General features: G+C 52.6%; 7 protein-coding genes across 7 annotated transcripts; 4 read left to right on the forward strand and 3 right to left on the reverse strand.

Moving 5' to 3' along the window:
* The first annotated feature begins 1,226 nt into the window (after positions 1–1,226).
* V1518DRAFT_423210 (cell division protein Cdc14) lies at positions 1,227–2,895 on the forward strand. Its single transcript, XM_066905641.1, has 4 exons — positions 1,227–1,836; positions 1,904–1,954; positions 2,011–2,219; positions 2,277–2,895. Exons 1-4 carry the CDS (start codon positions 1,644–1,646, stop codon positions 2,616–2,618), a joined length of 795 nt encoding a protein of 264 aa, XP_066757061.1. The 5' UTR covers positions 1,227–1,643; the 3' UTR covers positions 2,619–2,895.
* A 2,837-nt stretch (positions 2,896–5,732) lies between these two features.
* On the forward strand, positions 5,733–7,798 carry V1518DRAFT_423217 (histidine phosphatase superfamily). Its single transcript, XM_066905642.1, has 2 exons — positions 5,733–7,279; positions 7,335–7,798. Exons 1-2 carry the CDS (start codon positions 5,982–5,984, stop codon positions 7,747–7,749), a joined length of 1,713 nt encoding a protein of 570 aa, XP_066757062.1. The 5' UTR covers positions 5,733–5,981; the 3' UTR covers positions 7,750–7,798.
* Positions 7,799–10,248: 2,450 nt separating this feature from the next.
* V1518DRAFT_423220 (nucleolar protein) lies at positions 10,249–12,596 on the forward strand. Its single transcript, XM_066905643.1, has 2 exons — positions 10,249–10,417; positions 10,474–12,596. Exons 1-2 carry the CDS (start codon positions 10,320–10,322, stop codon positions 12,437–12,439), a joined length of 2,064 nt encoding a protein of 687 aa, XP_066757063.1. The 5' UTR covers positions 10,249–10,319; the 3' UTR covers positions 12,440–12,596.
* On the reverse strand, positions 12,437–15,060 carry V1518DRAFT_388327 (SacI homology domain-containing protein). Its single transcript, XM_066901730.1, has 3 exons — positions 14,521–15,060; positions 13,992–14,438; positions 12,437–13,942 (listed from the first exon to the last, which is right to left on the reverse strand). Exons 1-3 carry the CDS (start codon positions 14,645–14,647, stop codon positions 12,615–12,617), a joined length of 1,902 nt encoding a protein of 633 aa, XP_066757064.1. The 5' UTR covers positions 14,648–15,060; the 3' UTR covers positions 12,437–12,614.
* Positions 14,998–17,507, reverse strand: V1518DRAFT_439353 (beta-lactamase-like protein; the record flags this gene model as incomplete). Its single annotated transcript, XM_066906396.1, has 6 exons — positions 14,998–15,440; positions 15,489–16,041; positions 16,092–17,007; positions 17,054–17,182; positions 17,245–17,342; positions 17,400–17,507. The coding sequence occupies 6 exons, from the start codon at positions 17,505–17,507 to the stop codon at positions 14,998–15,000; spliced, it is 2,247 nt and encodes a 748-aa protein (XP_066757065.1).
* Positions 17,508–17,796: 289 nt separating this feature from the next.
* V1518DRAFT_423228 (translation initiation factor eIF 4e-like domain-containing protein) lies at positions 17,797–19,042 on the forward strand. Its single transcript, XM_066905644.1, has 2 exons — positions 17,797–18,304; positions 18,358–19,042. The coding sequence occupies exons 1-2, from the start codon at positions 17,808–17,810 to the stop codon at positions 18,881–18,883; spliced, it is 1,023 nt and encodes a 340-aa protein (XP_066757066.1). The 5' UTR covers positions 17,797–17,807; the 3' UTR covers positions 18,884–19,042.
* On the reverse strand, positions 18,968–20,512 carry V1518DRAFT_423231 (NUDIX hydrolase domain-like protein). The gene is made up of 2 exons (XM_066905645.1): positions 19,305–20,512; positions 18,968–19,255 (listed from the first exon to the last, which is right to left on the reverse strand). The coding sequence occupies exons 1-2, from the start codon at positions 20,287–20,289 to the stop codon at positions 19,071–19,073; spliced, it is 1,170 nt and encodes a 389-aa protein (XP_066757067.1). The 5' UTR covers positions 20,290–20,512; the 3' UTR covers positions 18,968–19,070.
* Between the last annotated feature and the right edge of the window lie 8 nt (positions 20,513–20,520).

The following is a 20,520-nucleotide window of genomic DNA, read 5'->3' on the forward strand; positions in this document are numbered from 1 at the left end:
CATGCACCTTCAACACACGACAGGAGCATCGATAATGCTGTGCTCTGCTCCCCATCAACACACAGCTTTCAGACTACCCAAAATAATGCCCACAGTACGACATATCTCTGTGTCGAGTGGCCTATTAGTGGAATAGTCCTTACACAACTAAGAAAATATGAGGAAGCTGCTCTCCTCGCACAATTGTAAATCCTCGACCATTCAGCCCCTTTAAATCTACACGAGTTTCCATATTGCGCAACTGATGCGGATATAAAGCTCACAGTTCCTCCCGCAGCGCATAGGATCAATGGTGGAAGATGAGCATAAGACGTCGCAAGTTCAATTCGGCAGCAGCAAAGTCAGACCCAGCCGGACTTGTCAACCTACTTTCAATTTCCAAAATTGCTATGGCAACAGATGTCTATGACACCGAAAGCTGTGCCGCTGAAGTAGTCGTCGATGAGTCAAACAAAGTTGTCACTCTCGTTAGTCTGTCAACGTCCTCGTGCATCCATTTCGCTTGCTTTCGATAGTGTATCATCCCTTTACACAACAAACCTCTCACCCTCGGTCACTCTCGGCCGCCAAGTGATGGGTTAACGTCACTGGTCACAAGCTTCTGTTATTGTGCAAAGCGAGATGGAGGAGACCCCGGAATGGTAGACCGGACTAGTCCGGATCAGAAGGAGAGCAGAAAGCAGGAAAATTGTTGATCCGAGATAGTTACAAGACCCGTGTTTTGGTACGCTGGATTACCCAGGCGCTTGGACGACTCTGCACGACGTCCTTCGCCGCTCGTAAGACATGCTCGCGCGTTAGCTATTCAAGCGAGATGAAGAGCGTGATGCAAGATGGGAGATTCGACTGCTCAGCCGAAGGAAAGATCTTCCACGGCTGCGAAGAATATTCCATGCCCACGGACTTAACAAATCGCCAGTCTGCTGGCGCTGGCCACTTCGTGCCGAGCGTGCACGCGCGCAGCCCAGCTGTGAGCGGCTGGAGGTGTGCAGTCCGGGCTTAAATTGCGTTGGAGGCCGAGGCAGCTAGCGCGGACTAGGTGTGTAAACAAAGCGCATTAGATATGCTAGCAAGACGCTTTGCGTACGCGTGGCTGACGCGCAGGCAGTAGTGCTGCAGGGGTGTAGACTAGCGGCGCGATAACGTGCGTTGCCGTAGCAACAGTAAATGCAGCAACACATGGCATACGACGCGCAGTGATGTCACAGCACGCACATAGCAATGCACCTCTAGGTCGCTGCCACACTCACCGCCGGTTCTGACAGATCTGACAGCATCGTGACCAGCGCTTCCTTCCTCGTTCGCCTCGCCCTGTAGCCTCCAAGTTCGCATCTGCTGCTGCCTGGTCTTGGTCCCGATCGTGTGCGCCCTGCCGCTGACGCCTGCCGAACGCGCTGTCGTCCGTGCAGTCTCGTGCAGCTTCTCCGCCTCGTCAAGCCGGGGTATTTATATCCGCATCTCCCGCGCCGTGTACGGCGGGCAGTGCGTGCAGATCGCTGCAACACACCCCGGTCGTCTTCATCAGCGTTACACCCCTTTTCTCTACGACCCTTGTACGAGACTACGACCCTGCGTTGTTTTTAACCCCCCGCGCGCCCCCCTACTCGCCTCCAGTCCTTCTCGAGTCTCGTCTTTCATGCACCATGGAGCTGCTGCTTGCATCCTCCTTCGACCAGCTCTCTTCCTATGACCCTTCTGCCGTCCGCCGTGGCCTCCGGCACATTGAGGGTCTGCTCGCGCACATCTGCAGACCGAGTCCGGACAGCGATCACTCTCTTCTAGAAGATCCCGCCTACTGCGAGTTCCTCCGGCTCCAGGATGGCTTTGAATGGAATCGTGAGTGCCTCCAGTCTACGATGCTTCCCATGTTGAATACTTCAAGTTACTAATCTTCGCAATGCAGTGACTCTACGACTTCTATCGTGCCTTGAACGACTTCTCGGACAGCCATCAAGTAAGTCAGCCACTTTCGTTGGGGATTTGCCATCTGTGTTAACATTGGCTTTCCAGGTGAGCTGCAATCTCTTCTCATAATTTCGGCGCTGGACCTCATCCAAGGTGTCCTTCTCATACATCCACCGAGTCGGCGACTCTTTTCTCGCAGTGTGAACATGACGATTTTCCTTGATTTACTCGACCCGATGTCCGATCCATCAGTACAAAGCGCCACTATGAATGCACTTGTCTGCGCGCTGGTTAACGAGTGGGCAAACGTTCGGGTAGGCAGATCTTCTACGTTCATTTTCCTGCTATTATCATCGCTAACACATTGTCAGACTTTCGAGACCCTGGATGGCCTTGCGACAGTATGCACATTATTCAGACGGAAGGAGACGGATCATGAAGTGAAGCTCAAGATACTCGAATTTCTTTTCTGTTATCTCGTTCCCGAATCGTCTTCCAGCTCACAACCAGAGTCTTATTTCTCTGGCACCTCATCGTCACACAGCTCTCCGGAAAGTACTAGCCAGACCACCAACTCACAATCATCCTGCCGGCGTCATTCATCGAGGACAACACAGGAAAAGCAGAAAATGTTGGGCAAATACTTAAACAACGTCGACAGCATTGTGTCCGAACTGCGCAAGACTCAACCGTATGGAGAACTCATGATCTAGTATTTATTGGGCAAGTTTTGGCTGTCGTTTGGAGTAACTCACGAGGAAGTATTGGCATACGTAAATCAAGGGAGAACTTTCCTGGCGTTTGGGGGAGGCGGCACTAGGACCGGTACATATATGGATTTTGCACTATTTTTGTGTTTTGCTATGTGTTTGGAAATTAATGATGGCCTACAAGGTCCGTGGATGATCTTGTTTGTATGACTTTGTTTGTAATGACTAAAACTAATGATTTGCGGGAAATATAATAAATTGAATCGCTAATACTTTTCGACTGCACGTATATAACTTGCAGGTTATAATGATAACCTGCTCATTTGAATTGAAATTCAATCATATGCACGTCAACAGCACACGCGATGTATAGCTACTGGTAGCGCTTTCGCCGAGGCTGCCCGGGAGATTCCCAATCCGCAGCAAGCACGACAAACCGGTTCTCGAAGCCGCAGAAGCCGCTTTCTTAAGGGACCCGGGATAGGTAAAGTTCCTAGAGTGCTCGCTCCGTCCATCGTAGCTTGCAGTTGCCCGGCCACCTGCCGCTCTAGGTCTCTAGCCTGCTTTCTTGAAGGTCGCACTTTGCCTATTTTAACGGCCTCGACGTGTTAAATACGAAAAGTCCAAGTTTGCTGAAAAGGAGAGCCCTCTTTAAACAAGCTTATTAGTGTTGCAGGGATGTCGACATGACGCTATGCTGTACGCTGAGGGCACGGGTTTGTGAGACTATCGAGCGAACGCGCAATCTTGAAATTGTTCACCGATCAAGCCAACGGCGTAATCTGCTGCACTGCGCGTGCATGCGAGAACGAAGATTAGAGAGTATCACTAGCTTGCTGAAGTCGAATCTGATTCAGATTTCGGAGCAAGGCTTCCAGAGATGACCACAATATACCAGATCTCCAATAGGCTGGTGTTTCTTCAAACTCGGTTATATCTCCACTGTCTGCTGGCTATAATTACGGTGCCTAGTCAATCAGCTCGCCGATTTCGGCTCCGAACACACCCTAATCCGCTGCTGTTTACAGCCTCCGAGGCGGACAAGTCGTGCGGCTCAGCAATCGCGAAGGAGCCGGCGAAGCGACTACCAAAGAGGTGCGCCGTTCCAATTTTTTCTCTTAACACTTCCACCGGACTTTGTTATGCACTGTAACCAGCACTCAACGGACTCCGGCAGGGTATTCTATAACACTGCAGCACAAGCAGAAGATTTCAGCTCTGTCTATCAGATACTAGAATCTCGTGGTGTTGAACGACATGAAGCGGAGCGAGCTGAAGGACTGTCCGTCACCACGGTTTAAAATGGAGTGGAAATGATCCTCCCTGTACACAGCTTCTGAATGACGGTCGTTCCATTCCGAATACTGCAAAACTGACGGTGTGGGATTGCGGAAAAGAAATTAAACAAAACCGAGACTCCCCTGGGGGGGTTAAGAAAAAAAAGTATGTAAACTGTGACAATTTGGTCAATTCTTAAAACCCGCAGCGTAGTCCCAAATCATGTGAAATTACAGGGCGGGGCAGATCAGGTACATTGTAGAGTGAACTTCAATCTGCATAAGTTGGGACCTTGCTTGGCAATGCTCACGTGTTTACGTACGGGACCCAATCGCCGGATCGGCCGAGGGCGTGCGGCTGATGTTGCGATTTAGGCTCCTCAGATAGATAGATGATTTGCTGCATTACCGGTTTGCCGGCCACCCCGGTTCCAACTTGTGCATTTTCGCAAGGGAGTGCAGCTTTGCCGTTATTGTTGCTTGGTCTGGGCGAGGTAAAACTGCACTTAGGAGAGCACTTTCCGGCTTTGTGCGGCCATAGCTAGTACTTCCTTTAGTGTTTGCAGAGTATATAGGGCTGCTAAAACTACAGTTTAGGGCCTCAAACGAGCGCCCCCGTGGTGCAAAAGTTTAAAACAAATTACCAACCTTGTAACAACCGTAGCCCGGCTTTCCAGCCCAGTACTTTGCCTCTCCGCAGCACACATTTGTCCCTTTCAGCTTCTTCTATCAAATCTCCTAGATTTGCGCACCCGAAAGACCTGAAGACGTGAATATCTAGACCGTCATGAGGCTTTGGACGACTGCGCGCACATACATGCGACTATGCCGAGTTTGCACGCCCGAATGACGGTTGAATTGAGTCGAGAGCTCAAAAACTGACGGAGCTGGGGATGTGACTGTTTTTCACCCGAAAAGTTGAACCAGGGGAGCAAAACAATTTGTATGTAATTTGCTACTTCTCAAAACATTTTGTGTAATGCCAAGCAGAAAATTTTAAAGGGTTATGGTGTGACAGCCGGAAATTGGTATCCAGGATAATATATAATCTGATGTCATCGAAAGCTTGCTATTATGGGATAAATTGTACGAACTTGCTGTCTCTCTAATTTGGGACTTCGCGCTTCAAGCATCACATGTATGCGTACAGGCAATAACGCCGGGAGACCGAACTCCCGGCATGCTCCTAAGCACCCGGACGTCTGGAAATGGTGTACGCAAGTTAAGTACTGCGGTTATTTATTCTTTATGTGCACTATTGAAGGAAAGCTAGCTGTCACTATTACTCCCCAACTGCGGCATCTCTTGCAGTATACCACCAACAACCGCTAGTAGTAAGACGCTGCAATGTGAACATGCTCAAGAAGTCAATTTGGTGCTATAAGTACGCGCATTTTTTCCAGACCTGTCTCAACGCGCGTCGAGCTGTAGAATGAGCTAATCTCCCCATAGAACATCGAAAATTCTCGAGTGGCATCCACAAGATCATAGCCAACTTGTGCTGGCTTCTATACAATCGATCGCGATCGGGATAGATTCTATGTAAGAAAAAAAAACTGTGGCTGACGAAAAGAGTACAAGCAGTCGGGGAGGCAGTTAGTCTCCTGTTTCTGATATAGAGCACAGGGCGCGTCAAACCAATCGCGCTTCAGGTGCTCTTGTTCAACGACGTCGTCTGACGAGGCATTTTGAATGCGTTGGGAGCAGCTGCCAACAGACATGCAATAAAGCAAATGGGTTCGTCTGCTGGCACCGGAAGATTGATGTTCCCGTGCCCGCGACTGGTCCGACGGAACTGATCTCTGCGATCCGCCACAGACACTAACGTTGTAGCCCCGCCCAAATCCCTTGGATCAAACACCTTCGCTGGCCTAGAATGCACAGCACATGCAAATTCAGAGAAGATCCACGGGATCTGGTGAGCAGAGAAAGTCCGGCGGGGAGAAACGCGGGAAGTCGCGCGTTGGGAGATTGAAATAATCACATGCGTTGGACGTGTTTACTTCCGGCGGTCCCATTGGCCCAGTGATTGCGATGTATTCCTCGATATAGGGATATCCCGCTCGCGTTCTCCGCCCTCTGCGCATGCATGAACAATGATGATATATCACCGCGCGTCTTCGCCAGGCGGAGACACTGGCAGCGCTTTGCACCGCAGCACCCGGTTGACGCTGTTTCTGAGAATAGGACCATCGCGAGTATCACCTCCTCGAGGAGCAGAACGATGATGTTCATTCGCGTGACTCTTATATGCGTCTTGATCGCCGTCGCGGTGGGCGTCGGCACCGGTGGCATTGGTGGCATGCTGTCCTCACGTGAGCTTGTACTTGGACGCGCTGGAAGTGAAGTTACATCCGTATGGCATCTCTTTCGACATCTCGGCGGATATAGTCCATGGATACCACATCACGAGAAGCACGGCACAGGCCACGATAATGATTCAGGAGATACCACTATCGACATGGAGCTGCCGGAGGAGTGCACGATCGATCAGGTGCACATGCTCAGTCGCCATGCAGAGCGGTATCCTACTCTCAGTGTCGGTATCAAGATGAAGAAGCTCGTGCGACGGCTTCGAGAAGCGGTGAAAAAGACATCGATGCTTGGCACGGAAGGCGGCGTGCTTGATTTTCTCAACGACTGGGAGTTGTTTTTCGAGGTCGATGAGGCGGCGCGAACAAGTCCTCATCTGGAGCTGCTCACTACCAGGGGCCAATACGCCGGCACCGAGCGCGCATATGCGTCCGGAGTCGTCTTAGGCAGGCGGTATCGGCACCTATTACCTGATTCTATTTTCGGATCGAACAACGCGACAGCCGCGATCTATTCGTGCTCATGCGACCGCGTTGTCTCAACCGCTGACAACTTCGGCCGCGGCTTCTTTGGCGATGATGTCTTTCACAATCAAATCGCGCATGTCATTGTCTCGGATAACAAGGCGGCAGGTTCACCGCACTCCCGCGGTGGCGACACTCTGACGCCAGTCAAGACGTGCGCACGATATCGCGCGGATATGGTTCATGGCCGTTCTCAGGGCAGCGCGATGGCTGCGGTGTTCAAAGCCGGATACCTCAATCGCGCTGCAGAACGACTTCGCCCAACACTGCAGCAACGGTACGGAGTCGAGTTGTTGCCGGAGGACTTGTGGACGATGCAGGAGATGTGCGGTTTCGAGATACTTGCGACCGGTAACCATGACGCACCGTGGTGCGGTCTTTTCACACGGCAGGAGTGGGAGGAATTTGCATACGCGCGTGACGTGCTGCATTACTTCCGCACCGGACCGGGCACACCGTATAGCGAGGTTATGGGGTTCTTGTATCTCAATGCGACGAGAGAGTTGCTCGAACTGGGACCGACCAAGTTCAAGTCTATATACTTGTCCTTGTGAGTCCTACTGCTGCCTGCTTTGATATGTAAGCGAAGATTCTAACAGCTATAGTGCTCACGATGGCGATCTTGTACCGCTAATCAGTGCACTTGGTCTCTTCTCGGAGGCCGCGCCGCTCCCGGTAAGCCATCTCGTGCCGGACCGTTCATGGAAGCTCTCCACTGTGGTACCAATGGGCGGCCGCATCGTATTCGAGCGCATATCCTGCGCAAATAGTATCACTGCTGATCGCGACATCGGCGTACGCTTGCTCGTCAACGATGCTGTCACGCGAGTTCCTGGCTGCGAGCACGCGACACTGCGCGGCGAGATATGCCCACTTCAGGAGTATATAGATATCGTAGATCGTAAGGGGCAGCAGGTTGGTGGGTTTGAGGAGGCTTGCGGGCTGGATAGCGAGCAACGGCGGCGGCCATCATTTTTTGAGAAGGAGTGGACTGAGGCCGGTAGAGTGCATTTAGAGTAAGAAGACTGTACGAATAACAGAGTTAATGGAATACACGATTATATAGCTAGCAAGATGCGCTCGTGGAGGAACAGAGAAGCTTTGCAGGTTAGTGTAAATCATCAATCATCGGTGAGCTACGCAGGCTACCAGGCAGTGTGACACGATTCTGTTCCAAGAAATATGTATCACGCCTCTGCGGCGCCGGAGCAAACAATCAAAATCAATTATATAGCCTCAGAATCTTGGACACTAAAAATAGAACATCAGTTGATACCATATCCAACGCATCTGCATATCACCATCTCTGTAACGATCGCACTCTTCAACTGTCTCAGAATAACTGTAATCAGATTCCCACATCCTCTCAGCATCCGAGACACTCATAAAAATTCCAACGACACATCGAAGGATTGAAAAACCTCGATGCTTTCCACGTACGTCATAGCCGTATTTACTGTGCGTAACCAACGACTCCCACGACCGTTCAGTCTTCGTTTCCGGGTAGATCACGACTTGCGCAGCGGACTTAGGCCGAGGCACATAGGTATTGGAATCGGAGCAGGTAACACAGCCGCAACGGTTCCAAGCGCGCACTTCTCGCACGTTCTGGCGTAACGGAGGGTATCAGAAAGATATTCGTTGGCAGACTTGTCAAGGTTGTAAAGCACAGATCGAGTGAGGATCTTCGATGTGCTATGTAGCTCTGCGTGCTGAACAGAAATATGAACACAGTTAATTTCACACGCATCCTCAAGATCCGTCGTCATTGTGCGGCGAGTGCCAACAGCAGAGCACAGCGCCCCGTAGACAAACTCAATGTATGCCGATACATGACCGGCGACATGTATTGGCGACAAGCTGAGGGCATCCTGTGTCTTCTCCAAGCAAGGCTCAAGTGGATCACCGCACTTGGCAAGTGACGAATAGCCGAGTCTCCGAGCTCCAAGCAATGCGTTAGTCATCGCGAACTCAATGACGCCGAAACCGGTGCGCGCAGTAGCTGCGTCCTCCGTGTTGTACAACTATGTTGCACTCTCGACATCCAAGATTGACGTGGTGGTACGAGGATGATAAGCCTGATCCGATCATACGCCGCACAAGCTCTACGGCACCAGATCCGGCTTCATGCTCGTGCTCGAGGGCCGATGACAGGGACAAAATCAACTTCAACGACGGACTTCGTCCGGAACACAGGCGGTGAAGGGACGTCGCAGAAAAATTCTCCGGAAGGTCGCCAAAAGTGTAGGCCAACAGTACGACGGAGCACGAACTTTGTCACTCTTGAGTAAAACCTCTTATGCATTGATGTCCGTGATCTTCAAAAAGATCTCGCTGGTCATCGAAACAAACTCCTCGGTATCATCATACTGGGTCTCGGCTTCGGAATCTCAAATTTCCTCGATCTCCGCGACACCCCCATCCTCACAGCTCGACATGTAGCAACTATTAAACAATTATTGACCCTTCGACGTCGTATGCTTCGTTCTCGATGGCAACAATTTCCAAAACCTCGATAATAATATCCTGTTTGTCCTCGAACTCCTTGTCAGCCCAGCAATCGAGCGGGTTCCCATCGTCGGCGAAGGAGACTATGAGAACTTGCTGTGCACCAGTAGTAGGTCCTCGTGTTGCTCCTTAATGCCCTTGACGACGGGAATATCTTTTGCAGCAGTCGGCGTAATGCCAGCGCAGTTGTCACTATCAATCATCGTCTCAATCTCCGCGTCGTCATGTTGGGTCTCGAGAAACGGGCTGCTTACCGAGAGCGATTTATTATGATCCTCAGGCACAATACATCATCTGGTGTGGCTGATCTGATATCAAGGATATCATGATCATTCTGCGAAACCGCTGTCGTGGTCGTCTCAACGCCGCCGGGCGGGATTTTGAGAGACTCGCTTCTCTCCAACATCCTGTTCTCGAAGTTCTCGCGCTCGTCTTCGACGGAACTATCCTCGCGGATCAGTTCATCATCAGCCGTATCGACCTCGATAAAACTCAAGGTTGACATGTGAGGCGGAAATTTCGTCTGCAACAGGACGATCCATGAACAAGTCGTCATCCGAAGACTACCCTATTTCACTGTCATCTATTTTCTGACAATAATGAGCTCTTTAATCTCGGTGCTATAATAAAGCTTGGGCACTGCGATACGACTGCTCCACACTGGAAATGTCTGTCTTGGCGTTTCCGAGAATCTCACTGGCGGCAGGAAAATTCCAAGGCTTGTCGTTATCCAAGAAACACCTGGAATCGTTGGAATCCAAAGCGGGGGGGGGAAGGAAAATGAAGAAGAAGGACAATAGGTCAGGCAGGCCTTTCTAATTTTTCGTACCCTCTGCTTCCAAATAACTTGACTGCGTCGTGGAGTAGTCATTCTGGCGTTATTGAAATGCCCAGGAGTAAACACCAAAGTGAGAAGGTAGCGACAGTAATACCCCTAACCCAATGCACATCTCCTGCACAAGTGAAGTCGAGGCATTGCAGTTATAACTCCCAATTTCAGCTCCTCCATCAAATTTTTTTGCGGGCTCTTCCCAAGACCGAAGTGCTCAAATACGATCGCCCGCTTAGCATACACACACACCATGAGGATCAAAAAGAAACACCAGGCCGGTGCAGCCAAGAACTTCATCACCCGCACGCAGGCGGTAAAAAAATTGCAGCTCACCCTCGCGGATTTCCGGTATGTTGAACGCCAAAAAATTTGAGTCGAGAAACTCACGAGCTGACGAAGTCTAGACGCATATGCATTTTCAAGGGCATCTTCCCGCGCGCGCCGCGGTCCGCGAAGAAGGCAAACAAGGGATCGACTGCGCCGACAACGTTCTACTACACTAAGGACATTCAATACCTGCTCCACGAACCGGTCATCCAGCGCTTCCGCGACCACAAAGTCTTTGCGCGCAAGCTCTCCCGCGCACTTGGCCGCGGCGAGGTTGCTGAGGCAAAGCGACTCGACGACGGAAGACCACGATACACGCTTGACCGGATCGTGAAGGAACGGTATCCTACCTTTGTCGACGCGATCAGAGATCTCGATGATGCGTTGTCGATGCTGTTTCTCTTCGCGGTGATGCCGGCCACGGATAAAGTCTCCGCGCGAGTTACCGCGGACGCGGAGCGGTTGTGTAACCAGTGGATGGCGTATATTGCGCGCGAGCGGTTGCTGCGAAAGGTTTTTGTCAGCATTAAGGGTGTGTACTACGAGGCCGAGGTGCGTGGACAGGAAGTCGTCTGGCTTGTGCCGTTCAAATTCCCGCAGAACGTGCCCGCGGACGTGGATTTCAGAATTATGTTGACGTTTTTGGAGTTTTACACAACGCTCTTACAGTTTGTGCTCTTCAAACTGTACTCCGACACGGGACTTGTGTACCCGCCGCGTATCGACGTTGCGAAGGAGCAGGGCGTCGGGGGAATCTCGGCTTACATCGTTGAGAGCAAGAAGGAGGTGGGGTATCTTGCCACTGGTGAGACGACAGGAACTACGCATAACATGATTTCCGAAGCTGAAATGCGCGAGCGCGTGGATACTATTCCCGAAGTCCTAGCCAGCATTGAGAAATCCGACGACACTGCGACTGTGGAAGATACCGCTACAAAGGAAGAAAATGTAGAAGAGGAGAGAGACGAGCAAGTCAGTGACAAGCTCGACTCCTTCACCGCGCTGCCCAGCACTGACAAGTCCATCTCGGACATTCTTCAACAACCTGATGAAATATCAGCCGAAGAAGTGCTCACGAATCTGTTCTCCCCGTTCACATTCTACATCGGTCGGGAGGTACCCCTCGATCTTCTCGAATTCACGATCCTCTCCCTTGGCGGCTCCGTCGTCTCCGAGTCCGCCCTTGACACCTACCTTGCTCTGGACGAGGACTCCATGATTGACGTATACTCCGGCACGGCCGAGGAGCGCAAGACCTACGTCGACAACCTTCTTGCAAAGGTCACCCACCAAATCTGTGATCGGCCAGCGCTGTTTGAGCGCGTGCCTGGCCGGATTTACATCCAGCCACAGTGGGTTTTCGACTCGCTTAACAACGGCGCACTACTCTCTGTCGACGACTACGCGGTCGGCGCAACGCTGCCGCCGCATCTGAGTCCTTGGGGTGACGGCGCGGGATACGATCCGACTACACCATCCGAACGTGCAGGCGTTGTGGAGGAGGAAGATGAGGCTGTCCCCGCCGAGGTAGACGAGGAGAAGAGTGAAGATGAGGTTGCGGCAGTCGGCGACGACGAGGTTGGCGACGGCGAGTCTGACGAAGAGGTAGAGGACAGCGCCGACACTGTCTCTAACGGCGAAGAAGAGGACGAGGCTGAGGACGAAGTCTTGCAGTATCAACGCGAACTCGAGTCCGAAGCCAGCGGCGTCATGTTCTCTACCGCCGCAAAGGTCGCCGATGCTGCTGCCGACAAGAAACGTAAACGCGTCAGCTCCTCCGCCGCGCAGACGAAGGCGAACGGCAAAAAGCAAACGCCAGAAGAGAAGCAAGCCGCGGAAGAGAAGGAGCTGCGCAAGATCATGATGACAAACAAGCAAAAGAAGCTGTACAACCAGATGCAGTACGGTATCAACAAGAAGGAGCAGCGCCAGGAGCTGCTCAAGTCGAAGCGGCAGAAGCTGGAGATTGCGCAAAAGCGCAAGAATTTGAACACTCCCGAAGGAGGAAAAAATGGCCAGCCAAAGAAGAGAGCCAAGAAGTGAGTAGTAAATTAGGACTCGTTTTGTGTATCAATAATAAAAGCATCATTTATTTTAGAGTACCTACAGTGTCACGGAAGATTTATTCTATTAGTCTCACTTGAGCACAAACATCATACATATAAAATCAGAAAAGACTAAACAAACTTGTGAAATACAGTAATAAAAATGCACAGCCCTACTCCGTGCGCTTCTTTCCCTCCTCGAGCCCTCTAATTTTGCTTTCTATCTTTGACTTCTCTGACATGACCCATCCCTTGATCTTCCCCGAGCCGGAATGCACGACTTCCTGCTCGGACACATAGTCCAAGGGCACGAGGCGCGGCCAGTTGACGTATGCGAGTCCGTGCTTCTGGATGAAGTACACAGAGTACCCAAGCACAACGAGCCATATCCCGATGAACAGTCGGATACTCAGCCGCGCGTCGTTCTGCTTGCGCGGAAGGAACACGGCCGCCGAGATCATCATGAGCGCGCCGTAGCTGATGTACGGCATCGACTGCACAAGCAACGGTCTATGGTCCGCGAACGGCGCGTCCGCAACGTCGTATGGAAGGTGGTTGCCGAGGAACAAGTCATACGCGTCCTGGCGGGGACCGTCAAAGAAGTTGTTGCGTGTGTATCGCTCGATCGAGTTGCGCAGATCGTTGAGAGCGCCCTGTTTCGTGCGCTTGCCGGTGCGAGTAAAGTCGGTTTTCAGCGCGCCAGTGCCGGAATACGCTTTGCTGATAAAATCCGCGTTGTCAGCCCACACATTGCGGAAGATGTTCATGAACTCCGCGTTGTCTTCCCAGTGCTCGCCCTGCACAAGCACCCGAGCGTCCTCAAGCTGCTTCTGCAGCGTCCAGCCTGCGAGCATGCTCTGCACAACATTTGTGCGGTCGAGACAGTCCATGCAGTTCGTGCGCACAACTGCCGTTTGCGATTTCTTGACCACAGGAGTCTGCTTCTCCGCGTCTTGCGAGGACTGATACCACCCCATCTTGTCCGCACCGAGGTCAACAAGTTTGTCAATCAGCAGCTGCACACGGTGCCACTTCATGCCCTTGCACTCGTGGTGGAAGTCAAAGTAAATGTACACGACCTCCGGGTCGTTGAGCAGCTTGATCGCCGACTCGTACGCGGACTTGACTGGCTGCTCGTGGCCCTTCTGGTTCACGAGGTTCACGCAGTAGTTCGCACCATAGATCATCTTCTGCTGATTAAAATGCAGCCGCGCGGTCTCGAATGCGGTGTCGAAAACCCGGAGTTTGGGCTTATATCGCAAATTATTAATCTCAGCCCAGTACACCGGCACGCTGCCGCGAGTCTGCACGAAGCTGTATGTGTCCTCGTTCACACTATCGAGGATAAGTAGCTGTTCGGTCTCGTTGAAATTGGACACGTTGCCCTGCGCGTCGATGCCGCGGCTGAAGTATCGTGTTCCCGCGCGGAACCGGCTACGGCGAGAGATCAGCCCAAATGTGAACTGCATGCCTTTGATCGAGGCCTTTGTGAGGTTGATGTCTGAGGAGTTAGCATCTGCACCAGCTCTCAAAGTGACAAAGGCGCTTACATCCGTAGACGACGGGGAGGATGAAGTGATCGATGTCAGGATTGCCGGCGTTGGAGTAATCAATGAACTCGGATTGCGCAAACCGATTCCAGAAAAACCGCGGATCTGCACGCTTCCACAATGGCTCGAGCGAATTCGAATCCTGCTGTCGCTGCATTGAATTCGTGAGATCCCAAGTGTACGAGAAATACATTGGGCCTGACTTGACATGGCGCTTGAGCAGCGCGATGTACGAGGCTTCGTCCTTGTCATGCGCAGCGCCGTCGCGTAGGGCAACAAAGTCAAAATCCACGATGCGGTATACGACATGCCCGCGGATGAGGCCGACTTTCTCGCTCTTGGTGACCACAATGATGTACTTCCCGAAGCGTAGCTGGATGAGTCCCAGGATGCCAGGGACGGGCGGGCCGAACGCGGCAAAGTCGTCAATCTCAGACTCATCGACAACTCCATAACAGATGTTAGTACGCAATTCGCGGGGTGAAGCAGCGCTGATGAAGTTGACAGAAAAACAGGAGGATGAGGGTACCTTTGGAGGTCGAGACGATGCCAGAGGGCTTGGAGATGTGCAGCACGGTTGGCGGGGAGGTGAGGTTGTTGATGAAACGCACCTCCGCGACAGCCGCGTAGGCGGAGAGGTGCAGCGGTGCTGACATCGGAGTAGCTGCGGTGTGCGGGGTGGTGAATGTGGGTGGGAGGAGCCGAAGTTGAAGGCGCGTCGGGGCTGTGAAGTTGGCGGTGTAGAGACTACGCCGCAGGAAACTCCGCAAACAGCTACGCCGCAGATATCGTCATTTACTCATTTCTGTATTTCTTCCTCTTTGTGTACTTCATACTACAGCTGAGTAGTGAATACAGATTTTGTTAAATGAACGTGCGTCACGTGTGATTCAGGCGTCCGAGGCGCGTAGATGCCCGTCATCGACACTGGAGTCCTGTCGTCATCGCCTAGACTCGAATCATGTCATACACTGCATTCACAAGGGCACTGTCTTTTGTATCTAGCTTACCCCACCGCATCCATCATGGTCACAACTTCCTCGCCCACAGTATCTGGCTCCGTCTTCACCACGACTTGCCCCTCCGTCAACGGATCCACATCCTTCACGCCTTCCATATCAATCTTTGCCACGTCCTCCACAAAATCTTCCACCTCAGCAGGAGACCCTTCATTACCGGCGACAAACGGCAACACAGTGTCCACAGCACGATCGAGTACATGTCGTACCCGGCTTCGCAATGGTTCGTATGAACATGCGACTTCCATTGTGCGGAAATCGATGCGCGCTACATGTGCGTCCACAGTGATTTCGACACCGTCGTTGGCGTTGTCGGAGAATGGGGTGACGTGCTCGCCGAACTGCGAGTCGAGGAAGAGGAGGACCCTGTCGATTTTCTCGAGGCGCGAGAGCGGTATTTCGGTTGCGTGGGAGTGTGGCTTTGACGAGACTGCAGATGTTAGTAGTGTGCGCTCATGACGAGAGAGAAAATACGCACGTTTGACGGACATCGGTGATGAGTCCACCGAGATCAAAATCGCAAGCACCGAGTCCGCGATCAAATCGTTCATCATATTGCCCTCCCATTCGATCGTCGCCATCCCAGCACCGATATGCACCGTAACAATCCCCATAACCTCATATGCAACCGTCTGTTCCGCCTCCAACACAACCTGCACGGCTCCAAACATCTGCTCGAGATGGAATTTTATCAACTCAGCCGACGCGTTGACAGCCACTGTCTGTCGCTGTATCACGGCCGTCGTGCCGAGTCCGGAGAATTCACTTAAATCCTCAGCTGCGAGAATGCTCATTTCAAAGTTCTTCTGCACAATAATACCGGACAGGATCGCACCGTTTTCTGGCGGACGTGCAGCAAGTGAGCCCATTACCTTTGCTAGCTTGATGCCCCGGAAGGGAAGGCGTAGTTCTTCTGAATTCCGAGGATTGAAGATTTTGACCTCCTTTTGGGTATTGCGGAGTTCTTTGTACTTGCTCTGCAGTGCGGCTTTGAGTCGTCCCATCGTGGTTTGCTCGCCGTGTACGAGAATCTGTGATGTTAATACTCTTTTTCCGCATACTCATACAGCATGAAACATACAATATTTGAAGCGTTGACCAGATCTATGAACTCTGAGTTCTGCTTATAATCCACATGTGCCGCGAACGAGATCTCCTCAACATACAACCGCCTGGGGACTTTAATCCCTCCGCCGGTGATCGAGGGAAATTCAGATGGCTCGTTGAGGATCTGTTTCGCAAGCGTGCCTTCGACAGAGTAACCGGTGATGATCAACGTGTTCTTTGAGTCCGGCGCCCACCGTTCTAGTAACTCCCGCGACACACCACTTTGTAACATACCGGGACTCGCGACCATCACGCACGGACCGAGATCAGCAAAACGTTCAAGGGATTTTAAACTCCGAATGTGTTTGAATTGGAATGGATTCGACCTGTCGTCACGGAACTTTTTCCGAATACTGTCGTTCATCATGTTGATATATGTCTGGTACACAGCCAAACACTTGCGCGCAAGCGATGACGCGTAGAAGACTGGTATGCCTTCCAGATCCGGATGACTCTGCCAGTACTCATCCAGAATCAGTAACAACTCCTGTGCGTTTCCCAGTGAAAACACCGGCAACAAGCATCGACCGCCATTGAGAATCGTCTTTGTAATCAAATTCAACAACCGAGTCTCTTTCTCCTGCCGCGGTTGATGCGTGCTTGTGCCGTACGTGGACTCGGTGATCAAAATATCCGGGCGCTCAGTCGGCACCTCGGCGACGTTGAGATGGCGGTCTTCCTCGCGGGAGTAGTCGCCCGTGAACAATAACTTGACACCGCCAATCTCGATGAAGTACATGGCAGCGCCGAGCACGTGGCCGGCATGGTAGGCAGTGAATTTGATGCCGTCTATGTCGGTCGTGGAGTGATAGTCCACCGTCTCGATGCGTTCGTAAGATAAACTGAGGTCCGCATCGGTATACAGCGCCGACGCATCGTTTGATATCGCGCTGCAATGTCAGCATCAAAGCACACATAAAAAAGCGGGACTCTCACCTCACGCGGACGTAATCACTCAGCAACCAGCGATATATGGCCTTTGTAGGATGCGTCATGAACACGCGACCCTTGAACTCAGTGCGGGTCATGACATACGGCAGCGAAGCCGCGTGATCTAAATGGAAGCTTGAAACTGTATTAACAACGGGGCTATCAACGACGATGAAAGCAAAGAAAGAGCGACATACTGGCTTATAAGCAGCACATCAACGGTGGACAGATCATAGTCGTCGTAGAAAGGGAGCGCGGCAAGACCGTTCATGGCGGGGTGCACGCCCGCGTCGAGCTGTCTTAGTTAGCACAGGCAAACTCCTCAATGGCCATTCATTCGAGAAGTACACACCATGACTGTTTTGCCTTTGTATTTGATGATATGGCAACTACGTCCAACCTCATTGCCGCCGCCGAGCGCGATGAACTCGAGGATGTCGGCGTCTTCGATCCGCTGCATCTCTACTTGTCAGTATCGCTAACCAATCCGCATATTACTGAATTTCGTGACACCTGACAACATACCGCCGCACTGAGATCCATTGACGATTTGATTTGATGGTCCTGATTCACAAAGTGCGCTCCTGCCGCATCCAGTGTGAGTTCGCACATCCCCGACCAAACCCGCACGACCTGTACAGATCAACGACGGTACTCACAATCATAAGAAAGATTAATATCTGACAGGCATCACGCTGCCAGTTCGCTAAGTATCCTAAGAGAGAACAGTGTGGTCGTTGTTGCTCTTGAGGAAAATCACATGACACAAACCCCTTTGGCACGCCGCAACTGTAAGCAGCCCATCTCGAAAAACTTCGATCGCGGCCACGATCACCGCAACTTCGCCCTCACTACACAGCACCGGGCTCCACGCGCACAGCATCTAGGCACAATCAACACAGCCATGGCAGAGACAGATAGCATGCTGGCAGCAGAGACACCAGTTTTGGACGAAAAGGCTCAACTGGAGGAGACAGCCACCGCGACGAACTGCGATGACGCTGAGGTGAAGGAGCTTAATGAGAAGTTGGCCGCCGTTGCCCTCGACAAGGAGGCTGAAGAGGAGATGTCGGACGAGAAGGTGGCGGAGGAGATGCCGGTTGAAGGGGAGAAGACAGAGGAGGAGGAGAAGAAGGATGAGGAGGAAGAGGAAGGTGAGGTCGAGGAAGAGCCAGAACTCGATATGAGCAAGGTGTCGACGGTGTTTGACGATCCCACGCATTTCACACGGAAGCACCCGCTAAGACACACATGGACGTGAGTTCTACCACAAAGCTGTTGTGGCGAAGACCAGAGTGCTAATTCAGCAGGCTGTGGTACACGAAGCCGTCATCCGGTGGCAAGGTCGACTGGGGCGACCAACTCAAGGAGGTCGTAAGCTTCGACTCCGTCGAAGAGTTCTGGGGCGTGTACAACAACATCCCTAAGGCGTCGGAGCTGCCGCAGCGTTCAGACTACCACCTATTCAAGCAAGGCGTGCGCCCGGAGTGGGAGGACGTGCAGAACTCCAAGGGCGGCAAGTGGGCGTACCAGTGCCGCGAGAAGCGCCAGGTCGACATTGACGAGCTCTGGCTGAATGCGCTGCTAGGCGCGATCGGCGAGACCATCGAGTGCGACGGCGCGGACGAGGTCATGGGTGTCGTGGCCACGATCAGACGGGCACATTACAGAATCTCAGTATGGACCCGGACGTCGAACAACAAAGACGCATTGCTTGCTATCGGTCAGCACTTCAAGGAGAGCCTGAAGCTGCCCAACGAGCAGATCGAGTTTGCCAGCCATACCGACGCGTCGACCTCCGGCAGCTCGCGCGCGCGATCGCGGTTCGTGGTGTAGGTACAACACAGTTTCACAGGAGCGCAGCACGCGCATATATACTTAGGATGGGAATTGCGGGCATGTGGAGCACTCGTTTCTGCGTATGGGCTACTATGGTGTCATGTAATAAGTATTCAAAAAAAATGTGATAATGTCAAACAACTCTCGTCTCTCTGATGCAATGGTCTCTTTTTACTGTTCTAGTCTAGATCTTGGGCAGATGCGCGTTGTCATAGACTACGGCGCGAATGAGATTGTGTGCGATGGCCTTGCTGGGGGGGAGCTTGATCTGCGCTTCCGTGGGCTTGTCGGTGAGGTCGAGTACTGCACTGTTGAGCTCCGCGATGTCGAGTGCTTTGCGAATGACGTCGAACTCGAACCACTGCGCGTCTAGAAGAGAGTAAGCAGGCGCTCAGAACAGAAAAGAGAGGATACAAACCACCGAGTTCAGGATCGTGCTCGAGATGGATCTTCTCACCCTCAGGCAAAGCCTCTGCGATGGCACCGATCATCAAGCTTGCCGGGAACGGCCACGGCTGCGACGCATAAATTGCGACCTTGCCTAACTTCACGCCGCTCTCTTCCCACACCTCTCTCCGGACGGCTTCCTCGATACTCTCAGCTGGCTCGCAGAACCCGGCCAAGCACGAGTAAAACTGCGGCGGGAACCGCTTGTTGCGACCGAGAAGGAGCTTGTCGCCAGTAGAGTTGACGACAGCAACAATGATGGTGGGGTCGGAGCGGGGGAAGGAGATGTTTGTGACCACGCCGCGGGAGGGGCACGAGCCAGGCTTCTCCACGCCGCCATCGGTGGGAGGACACACGCGCTTTGCGCCGCCGTTGACGGACATTGTCTTGCTACCGCAGCCAGCGCAGAACGGGTTGCGTCGGTTCCAGTCGGTGTAGGAACGCGCCATGGCGTAGACGGCTGCTTCGGCAAAGGAGAGCACATAGTTGTGGTAGATTGTGTGGAAGTAAGCGCCGGCGGTGGTGACTTTTTCTGCGAGGGCTGTAACAGAGGCAGAAGGGTTGATGTCTGCAGGTGTCACGTCGAGAGAGAAGTATGCGCGGCCGGAGTAGCCGTTGAAGGAGACGCCGTCGGCGGATTCGTCGATTCCAAGAAACACGAGCACGGGGACGGTCTTAGAGGAGTCCCACTCCGCGACGGTCTCCTCCTCGGACTTTGAAAATGGGTTGCCAATCGCGTCGGCAACATCAGTGTACGCAACCGTGAACAATTCGTTGGTGCCGGTGGTGAGCGCGGGGTTGAACTTGTCAAGCAAGATAAAGCGAGTTGTGGGATGCGTGAGCGCGGCGGAGAGGAAGGTGTAGTTCTCGCGCAGGAAGGAAACTCGATTGAGCGGACTGGCAGAAAAGTACGTGGTGACGGACTCGCCGTAGCGCTTGGTGAGGGGCGTAGCCATTGTGGAGTTTCGAATGTGGTGGTTGTAAGAGTGCTGCTGACGACGCGGGGCGGGGTGCGGGGGTGCGGGGCGGAGCGGACCGGGGCGCGTGGTGGCTGTGCGGAGGATGTTGTGCGGCCGGAAGAAGCGCGGTGAAACGTGGCAATGGAGCAGCGTGTGAATCTCGGACGCCTGCTGGGAGCAGTTGCAGTGCTGATGAGGATGGTGAGGGCAGAGGTGGTGAGGGGAGAC

Source organism: Limtongia smithiae (assembly GCF_038497785.1).
Source record: "Limtongia smithiae strain NRRL Y-17922 unplaced genomic scaffold V1518scaffold_17, whole genome shotgun sequence".
In the NCBI taxonomy this organism is placed as follows: domain Eukaryota; kingdom Fungi; phylum Ascomycota; class Lipomycetes; order Lipomycetales; family Lipomycetaceae; genus Limtongia; species Limtongia smithiae.

Excerpts from the sequence above, each read along its gene's own strand:
- V1518DRAFT_423210 (XM_066905641.1), top strand. The coding sequence starts at position 1,644 with ATGGAGCTGCTGCTTGCATCCTCCTTCGACCAGCTCTCTTCCTATGAC. Across the intron at positions 1,955-2,010 it reads ACTTCTCGGACAGCCATCAA|GTGAGCTGCAATCTCTTCTC; the intron begins GTAAGTCAGCCA and ends TTGGCTTTCCAG. Across the intron at positions 2,220-2,276 it reads ACGAGTGGGCAAACGTTCGG|ACTTTCGAGACCCTGGATGG; the intron begins GTAGGCAGATCT and ends ACACATTGTCAG.
- V1518DRAFT_423217 (XM_066905642.1), top strand. The coding sequence starts at position 5,982 with ATGAACAATGATGATATATCACCGCGCGTCTTCGCCAGGCGGAGACAC. Across the intron at positions 7,280-7,334 it reads AAGTCTATATACTTGTCCTT|TGCTCACGATGGCGATCTTG; the intron begins GTGAGTCCTACT and ends TAACAGCTATAG.
- V1518DRAFT_423231 (XM_066905645.1), bottom strand. The coding sequence starts at position 20,289 with ATGGCTACGCCCCTCACCAAGCGCTACGGCGAGTCCGTCACCACGTAC. Across the intron at positions 19,256-19,304 it reads GCACGATCCTGAACTCGGTG|ACGCGCAGTGGTTCGAGTTC; the intron begins GTTTGTATCCTC and ends ACTCTCTTCTAG.
- V1518DRAFT_423228 (XM_066905644.1), top strand. The coding sequence starts at position 17,808 with ATGACACAAACCCCTTTGGCACGCCGCAACTGTAAGCAGCCCATCTCG. Across the intron at positions 18,305-18,357 it reads CCGCTAAGACACACATGGAC|GCTGTGGTACACGAAGCCGT; the intron begins GTGAGTTCTACC and ends CTAATTCAGCAG.
- V1518DRAFT_423220 (XM_066905643.1), top strand. The coding sequence starts at position 10,320 with ATGAGGATCAAAAAGAAACACCAGGCCGGTGCAGCCAAGAACTTCATC. Across the intron at positions 10,418-10,473 it reads CTCACCCTCGCGGATTTCCG|ACGCATATGCATTTTCAAGG; the intron begins GTATGTTGAACG and ends GACGAAGTCTAG.
- V1518DRAFT_388327 (XM_066901730.1), bottom strand. The coding sequence starts at position 14,647 with ATGTCAGCACCGCTGCACCTCTCCGCCTACGCGGCTGTCGCGGAGGTG. Across the intron at positions 14,439-14,520 it reads CATCGTCTCGACCTCCAAAG|TTGTCGATGAGTCTGAGATT; the intron begins GTACCCTCATCC and ends TCTGTTATGGAG. Across the intron at positions 13,943-13,991 it reads CCTCCCCGTCGTCTACGGAT|ACATCAACCTCACAAAGGCC; the intron begins GTAAGCGCCTTT and ends CTAACTCCTCAG.